The sequence below is a fragment of the Melanaphis sacchari genome, unplaced genomic scaffold, assembly GCF_002803265.2.
Source record: "Melanaphis sacchari strain LSU unplaced genomic scaffold, SCAv2.0 Contig7_pilon_pilon, whole genome shotgun sequence".
Taxonomy (NCBI): domain Eukaryota; kingdom Metazoa; phylum Arthropoda; class Insecta; order Hemiptera; family Aphididae; genus Melanaphis; species Melanaphis sacchari.
This window is the reverse complement of record NW_020271560.1, coordinates 3,146,930-3,156,255: the sequence shown is the minus strand read 5'-3', so window position 1 is coordinate 3,156,255 and position 9,326 is coordinate 3,146,930. Positions and strand designations below refer to the sequence as shown.

The 9,326-nt window shown below is 22.5% G+C and overlaps 2 protein-coding genes across 2 annotated transcripts; both read right to left on the bottom strand.

The window, feature by feature from the left end:
• Nucleotides 1–948: 948 nt before the first annotated feature.
• LOC112601833 (histone deacetylase complex subunit SAP30 homolog) lies at nt 949–2,775 on the bottom strand. The gene is made up of 4 exons (XM_025349642.1): nt 2,559–2,775; nt 1,816–1,989; nt 1,547–1,735; nt 949–1,113 (listed from the first exon to the last, which is right to left on the bottom strand). Exons 2-4 carry the CDS (start codon nt 1,984–1,986, stop codon nt 979–981), a joined length of 495 nt encoding a protein of 164 aa, XP_025205427.1. The 5' UTR covers nt 1,987–1,989; nt 2,559–2,775; the 3' UTR covers nt 949–978.
• A 1,472-nt stretch (nt 2,776–4,247) lies between these two features.
• LOC112601697 (N-acetylgalactosaminyltransferase 6-like) lies at nt 4,248–8,750 on the bottom strand. Its single transcript, XM_025349436.1, has 10 exons — nt 8,111–8,750; nt 7,892–8,036; nt 7,381–7,547; nt 7,020–7,211; nt 6,730–6,907; nt 5,612–5,840; nt 5,098–5,319; nt 4,729–4,824; nt 4,527–4,667; nt 4,248–4,464 (listed from the first exon to the last, which is right to left on the bottom strand). Exons 1-10 carry the CDS (start codon nt 8,340–8,342, stop codon nt 4,303–4,305), a joined length of 1,764 nt encoding a protein of 587 aa, XP_025205221.1. The 5' UTR covers nt 8,343–8,750; the 3' UTR covers nt 4,248–4,302.
• Between the last annotated feature and the right edge of the window lie 576 nt (nt 8,751–9,326).

The window sequence follows — 9,326 nt, the reverse complement described above, 5'->3', positions numbered from 1 at the left end:
ACAATTTAAATTTTAGATTTTCAAAAATACTCATATAGTTATATGAAATTGTAACATTGATAAGTAAATTTATAGGACAAATTATTATAATACATATTTTAAATTTTTTTCATTTCCATTTATAGAAATTAAAGGTTTTGAATATATTTGAATACTTATCAATGTAGATTAATAAATGGATATTTAATATTTTTATTTTAATAAACAATATGATCCAAGATTAAACATGTTTTTTATAAGATAGTAATAATATCATATTTACAACAATTCTAAGTATTTATCAAATAAACAGAGGATTAGTTAAAATTTAAGACTATAATGTAATATCAGTGATTATACTAATTAAACTAGTAATAATGATAGTATGTTTATTTTTTTTTTTAATGGAAGCTTCGAAAACAAATGTGTTTTAAATTTTAAAATTATATTTTTGTATGGATATAAAAAATCTATTATAAAATGCTAACATAAAAATGTTATTACATTTTTGTATAATTTTAACAATTTTTAATGCTTGGTTATTTTATTGTTAATACTTTATTAATGTCATTAAATATTAAATTTTTCAAATAGTTTTTAAAATCAATAATTATAATAACTAATAAGTCTACCTAAAATTAAAATATCAATATATTATTAATTTATAAATGTATAATAAATAAAATGTTTACAAAACAAAAGTACATTTTTCTTAAATTGAAACTCAAAATGAGTACATTGTTTATTGAAGCATATAATTTATAATATAAATCATTTGGTTTAAATAAATATTTTTAACGCTAAATTTTTAGCAAAGTAAATAAAAATATTGATTTAACATAATACATACAATTTTTAATCACTAATTTAAAGAAAAACCAATAGATTGATTGCTCTTTAATACTTTAAATATTTTTTATACATTCTAAATAAATGTTAACACTAAAGATAAACATACATTTTAAGAAAGTAAAAATAATTGTATAAAATATAGCATAACTATGACAGTGTATCTGAATTATTGTTTCCATTTTTTTGATCTAATTTATTACCATTTGTCTTGATTGTGTAAATGAAAAAAGTAAGAGCTTCTTTTTCATTAACTGATATTGTTTTAAAATGGTTTAACAACGCCTAAGAAAAAAAAAAAGAATCATGGTTAATACATTATTTATTGGTTACATAAAAGTTAAAATTAGTTAAACATTTTAAGAAATTAAAATCCCTTTTAATTTATCATTAATTTACAAAAATTATGATGAGATATATTAAATTAATATAGTTAAATAATTAAAACTTTTAATATATTTATTTAAAATTAATCAGTTACAATACTTGTTTTTTTATCGAATAATACAGCTAAAAAATAAACTAACAAATCTTATTCCATAAAATGTTTACTTTTCAAGTTATCTCTTATAATAAAGATTATTTCTTAAATGTTTAGTAATATATTTTTTATTTTAAAAACATAAATTTTGTGCACAAATTTTGTCAAACAAAGCAAGTTGAAAATAACTATGTTGAAACATATTGAGTTTAATTGATATATTATAGAAGATATTACCTCTGCCATTTGAGCTTTATTCAGACTGGGTTTTGTCACTACTTTAAAATGTTTTTTATAACGTCTAAGGGTATTCATCTGGAGTTGTGAAAAGTCTACTTCTGGTGCTTCATCTTGACTAGATGGTTTCAACGTTCTAGCACTTTGAATCATATTTTTGTGATGATCACAAATGTAGATATGTCTCGCCTAAATATATATATATTATTCAATTAGAAAGCAATTACTAATAGTATACATAAAAATAATAACTATATGATATAACATACAACAGCATCCAAATGCAATTTAAGTTGTCTGACAGTATTACGAATTTTTTTACTATAAGAAGCGTTTCCAGCTTGTCTCTGACACCGAAATCCGTCTTCTTGTAAACAGCAAATCTTATCAAGAGGACCACGTGAATCTTCTTCACCAGTACTGAAACCGTTTTGGTTCATTTCCTAAAAATATAAACCATTAATTAGATTATTGAAAAACGAAACAAGTTTATATAATTAATTGTAAACTAGAAAAAAAAAAAATATGCAATGAAAACTTATTTGTATACTTTTCTAATTTACATATAAAATAATAAATATATATACATAGTCGAGAATACAACTATAAATTTTAAATATGTAATATAATTTATTTCTTATATGGCCAGACTTTATTTTATATCTTGTATTTAATTTTTATACTGAAAGTATTGATTTTTGAAATAATGAACATGATAGTTATAATTTTTCAATTACAATTCGGTGATTAATTAGAAATTATCAATTTTTATATTAATAGGTATGTATAATATATTGGTTTTCTAATTAGTTATAGGTTGAATTTCTTGTTATCAACGGGTGTCCATCATCACTAGTATTAATATTTATAATTTTTATTATACACCTCAGTTTTTCTTAATAACTAAAAACTTTGAATGCTATTTTTCATAGTATACACCAAAGTAATTATTTAATAACGCGTAATAATATAAATACATATAAATATCTATATTAAGAGTGACATATCTTACCTGCAACTGTATGAATTAATTTAATTAAATCTGAATAAAATAAGAAAAATTGTAGTATTTAAATTACATTTGCTTAACAGAAAAAATTTTCACAATTAATCGAAAAGATGATTCTTTTTTAAAATATGGCGAATAAATTTTAGAAAATGTACATCAACTATGATTCCGATTTCAATAAATTCATAAATAAGGAACAGACACTATAGAGCAAAGTAACAAAACAACTTTTTACATTAACAATGATAACCTGAATTGTTGTATGATACAGTAAGTTGATACTGGCTGCTTATTTGTTTACGATAGTGATAGGACTATAATATAATATACCATAGACATATATGTCTATGTAATATACTAAAGATAATATGATAAATGAACTATTGATAAGAAAAATGAATTATCATAGTGAAAAATTTCAAAAATTTAATATCAAAGAAGCTTAAAATTGATGGACTAGCGAAAAGCGAACAGACGATAATTTAATTATTATTGATAATATAATGTTTGGTCAATATTTTGAATTTTTATTTCAAAATATAGTGTTATAAAAAAAATATACATACCAGTGATATTTATTAAAAGACAAACTTAGACCTTGATCCTTAACATGTTTATAACATAATACATTTTTTTTCTTGAAAATTTTGATTGTATTCTTTAAGTTTCTTAACTATGCGATACCTTGAATTGTTTACTAGTAGATAAACTGTAATAACTGTATATTTCAATAACAAACTAATATTATGTATTTTAATTTTTATGTCAACACAAAATATGATGTTGCGTATGTATCATATATGATAAAATATATAAATATGAAAATTTTACCTCATAGTTAATAGTTTCAATATATAAAAATCATCTGAAATTAAAAACTTTATTATTAGAAGTCAATGATGTCAGTAAATATTAAATAGATTTTTATGTATCTATTTATAGCTCTTATTGTATATTGAACAGTAAACTATTACACAGTTAATATAATTAATGGAAGTATAATTGAATATTTAATTAATAATCAATCAAATATAAAATATATTTAAATAAAATTGCTCAATACATTGTCAGACTATAATATAGTTCATTATATTATTTTTAAGACTAAAGAATATAAATTAGTAACAAAATACAATTTAAAATAATATCACAGACAAAAATTAATGAATATAACCAACTATGTATGGTACAAGTGTCATCAGTGCTTTACAAGCCAATTGTTGTTTATAAGATATTGTAGTATAAAACAATTATTTAATTTCAAATTAAAAGATATATAATATGGAATAAATTCAAATGTATATTGTTTTAGTCTAAAAATAATCATACAATTTTTGAATTGTAGAAAAGTTGACATCACTTAAGGTTAATATATATAAATTTTGAGTTAAAAAAATAGATACTTTGTTTATATTTATACTAAGGTATACTCTTTATGACATTACATTTTGTTATGTTTATATGTTAGGCACTTTGTAATATAATTTTCTATGACTTATTTTTTTTTTTTACATTTTCTGTTATTATTAGTTTTTGTTTACATCAGTATTAAATTATGATTTATCAATGATGTTATTTTTTTTTTTAAATATTTATAATGAATTTGTAACATATGAGCATTATAATATTACATTGTATAAAACTAAAATTTATTTACAATTTTAATTTTATTTCTAAAATAAGTATTAATATTTAAATAATTTGTTCGAATAATTTGTTACTTAAATTTTAAAATAATATTTGTTTCTTAATATGATAATGACCAGTTAGTTGATTTGGAGTTGAAATTTTCTATTATCCATTTTTGATCATCTATGTTCTGTTTGCATTGAGTAACATAAACTTTTCTAGTGCTAATGTCATGTTCCATACATCTAGGATTTTTTCCCTGAACAAGTTTCATTTTACCCTAAAATATTTTATGATAATTAATAACAAACATTTTTACAACTAAATTACAGATGAATATACATGATCATAATGCCATAGTTGGTTTCCTCCACCATTATGGCATCCATATAAGCTGATTTTTGCTTTGAATGATGAATCACTTATATCCAAACACATATTATTTCTTGTTTTAATATCATTCCGCCAACTCAATATAAATTTCTAAAATAGTTAAGACATTTAAAATTTATTACTATCAATAACTAAGTTTTCTAATTATTACTTGATTTTCATCATCTTTTTCAATACATTCTTTTAAATTGAGCAAATTTTCAGATGTAGCATCTAAACATAGTTCTGGAGCAGTAAAAGTTCTTATCTAAAACAAAATCAATAAAAGTAGACTTGAAGTGAATATATAATATTATCTATTATAACTACAACTTAAATTTCTTAATATACTTTCCAATTTAAAAGTATTACAATTATAAATTAATACAAAGAATTATTGTTTTTTTTTTGCTTCTAAGTATAAATGAATCCAAATCTTTTTTATTATACAAAAACTTAATTTATGATTAGATAATAAATAATAAATATTTTTTTACTTTAATCTAAAAAATTTTGGGTTTATGTTGAATTATACATATACCTTTCCTTTAAACACATCTGGTGGTTCAATAGGAGGATATTTTTTGACTAAATCAAATGCTACTTCATGCATGAACCATTTAAATGGTTTACATTGAAGCTTTTCCCTTATTTTTTTCTGTTTAGTTATATCTCCTGTATTGATATTCCTGTAATGGGGTCTACGCAGATACAAATATTCAGCATACTCATCCATCCATACTTCTGCTACACGACGATAATTCTAAAATAATTGTAATAAAATATAATGAACTACATGGCTATTGATTACATAGTGTTATTAACATTAATAATTTATACATTTAATTAAATTTAGAAGTAATAACATTTTTTGATGAATACATTTATAAAAAGTTATTGAACTATAAAGTACCAATTTTAGTTAAATATATTATACAATTATCTATGGTAAAATAATATGTAAATAGTATATATTGATAAAATTATTAAAAATATTTTTCATGCATTTACAAATTTTGATAAAAATTACATAATTAAATAAGATGGCAATTCACCTTTCCAACAAAATCACCAATGCCAGGATTAGGAAATGGTGCAAACTTTCTATAGATATGGCCTACCCTTGAACAAGGTGCATCTAAAATAGTACCACCACATTGCCATATTTTAAATGATAATTCATATTGTTCTCCACCCCATATATCGAGACCTGGATCATAACCTCCAAGTTCCCAAAACCATTTAGCTGATATAGCAAATAAACCGCCTGCCATTACAGGGCTCCTAAAAGAAATGAAATAAAATTACTAAAAATACATTTAATAGCAAAACTTTAACACAAACAAAAATGGACTATAATTAATAGTAAATTTATTAAAATTTTAATGTTTAAAAGATAACTATTAAAACAAAGATAGTTATCTGTTATAAATTATGTGAAAAATATTAAACTAGAAGCTAAGTTTGTTACTAGTTGCTAAACAATTTTATTTGAATGTATAAAATGATTCATCAAGCATGCTCATGAGTATTTTCTCTTTTAATTTTAATTTCATTCAAATTCAGTTTAAAATCTATAACAAAAATTGATTAAAAAATATTGATGCGCCTAAATTAAAAATAAAATATGTAGTTTCCTAGTTATTAAATTATATTTATTGAAAATATGGTACATAAAAATTATTAAATAAAATATATTATGAATTTAAAATCATCATTTTTAGTTTAATAAATTAAAAATTATACATTCAATTTTATTAAAAAAAAAAATGTCCAGCTTAAGAATTTACAAAAATAAATGGTTATTACTTATTACCATTGAAAAAAAAAAAAAAAAAATGATTAAAATACCACGGGACACTTCCTAAATAGTATGTAAATCTGTATACATTTTGAAAACATTTTGTACATAAAATTATGTACTTAAAAATTCCAAAAATCAACATTTGAATATATACTTAATTAGAGGATAAAATGGCTGTAAACATGCTTAGTAGAATTATCCTGTACAAAATATTTAAATTTAAAATTTTTTATTTTTTAATGATGAAGTACCTCTAGAGGAAGGTTTCTCCACTCTGTACTTCATGTAAGATTATTGTTCAGTGTAATAGATACTCTAAATAAAAATTATGTTTAAAAAATGTTATTTATTGTTGTAAATAGTCATTACCGAAATGGTTTGGTAGGATACAATAAATCTTCAGGCAAAAGTGGCAATCTTTTATAAAAAAATTCCCAATCAAAAGCACCTCTAGCACCTTCATCTTGTGCTCGATATTCAAAGGTTTCAAAAGCAATAACATCAATTAATGGACACACACATGTTCGATAATCTTCAGTAATAGGTTCTACAAAATAAATTATATCATAAACAATACTATTATATTCACATTATATTTTATACCATGAAAATAAAATTTGTTCAAATAATATATAAAATATGGATAAGAAGTATAATACCTAAAAGGGGAGGTAACCAGTTAACATTTGCTTCAGTATGTGAATCTAAAAATATTAAAATTTCACCGATAGCTTTTCTAGCTCCAGCTAAACGAGCTCTAATTAAACCTTGTCTTTTTTTCAAGTGTATGACTTTAACGGTATCAGCTAAATTGTTTGACACAAAATTATCTAATGGTCTCTTTAAACTAGCTAGAAAAAAAAATTATTTATTTAGCAGATGAATACTCGAAAAATAATTAATTTTTATAAATTATCAAGAATGTCAAGTATTGTTACTTATAAATTTGTTAAATCAATAAGTTAAAAAAATATATTATTAGTGATAAAAAAAATAAAACAAATGAAATAAGTACATTACCTTTAGTACTTGAATCATCCACTAAAATTATTTCTTTAAGTAAACTTTTAGGGGAACGGTTTAAGACACTATACACAGTTCTAAGAAGTGTTGAGAAATGTTCATTGTGAAAAGGAACAACTACACTAATTGTAGGTAATTTACTACTGTATTTTATAAAACGACACCTGTAAATTAATACAAATACATATATTACAATATTTGAAAAGCACATTAAATATATGACATGAGTAATGGTGTCCAGATAAGTTATAAGTAATGCATTCGCTTTTGAAAGGAGAGGGCATAAACAACTGTCACATGAAAGTTTAATATGTTTATTATAATAATTCAATGTTGTGGACTACTCATATGAATAGGAATGTTGTTAAAAATAGAAACAATTTTTTTTTACATATAAAAAAAAAGTGTTGGGTAGTAATATTTTTGATATATAGAAATGCTCTTACAATTTTTTTGTACACCACTAAACATGAGTATATGAAATATTTAAACTATAGTAATAAATTACAATTTGTGCCGTATATCTGGTATTGAGCGATTAACAGATATACTGTCACTTAACAGGGCGTTAAATCCATTTACTTTATACAATTCATCATATTTATGCTGATTGAATGATGACAATGTAGCACTAATTCCTTGTTCACCAATTCCTAAATATAATTCAATTTACTTAAATCAATATAATACAATAAAATAAAATGCATTCTTCTAATAAAAATATTACCGATTCGCTGTCTCTCTCTATTAATAAATTCCCAATCATGCCAGTCAATTTTATTATTATGATTTTTATTTGTATTCAACTGCTTGTTGGCAATATCCATTTTCTCATGCGTAGATTTATTATTTTCATATCGATTAAATTGAGTAGAAAATTTAAAAATTACAGTTGTCACGAGTGCAGTGATCACAACAAAAAATAAATACTTAAGTATGCTTTTAAGATTTCGTTTCATTTTGACTTAAGACGTGGAAAATAACCAGTCATAACAATAACACGTATTTGATACCTATCTATATTAAAATATTTAATTACAAGTGACAAGCAATGTAGGTTTACCTAACATAAACCAACTAAGTAGACAACGTTTCATTTCCATACTGATTTAAACATTATGAAGTATAGTAGTGAAATTGAAATATCGACATAAATAAGTAATGACTAACGACGGATGGCAATGACGAAAGATAAGTAGAGAAGTACATTTTTAAAATAGATACAACGCCACAACGATATGTAATAACACTAATAACTAAAAAGTAATAACTATTGACTATACTATTAATTACTATATATTATATAATGTAGTGATTGCAGTGTACACTGTTCACTGTTCAGCGACAAGGCGTAGCTGGTGCCTGGTTCGAGATTCGAGAAGCCGCCTGGCTAACATGCGCCGATAGCAGTTTATCTTTATCATAATTATTTGTTTTTATCATAAATTCATAACAAACCATGACATAATGACAAAACCACAGAGAAAGATAAGATTATAGTAATACGCAGAATATCAATTATAAAAATAATAGCTATTATAATAATATCAATTATAAAAATAATAGCTATTATAATAATTTGTTAATAAAATTATTAAAATTGTATGTATTAGGACGTGAATATTAACGCAGTACACACAATTGATTAGCAAGTTATAAAAAAAAATAGTAGCTGTAGTAGTAACAGTAGTAGACATTAAGTAAACAATTTATGAATCATGAATCACATGTTCATAAAATACCAGACAATACCTAAAACTTTTTAATATACTGTTACTGTAAACCTATTATATTCATTGGGCCAATTGAAATTAGTATTCCAATTCAAGATTTAATACATCGTACTTACTACGCACTTATATAAATTTATCATATAGTCAATTTATATTACTATATTTTAAGCAGATTATTTTTAGAAAATATGAGAAAAATTCAGTCTCCTC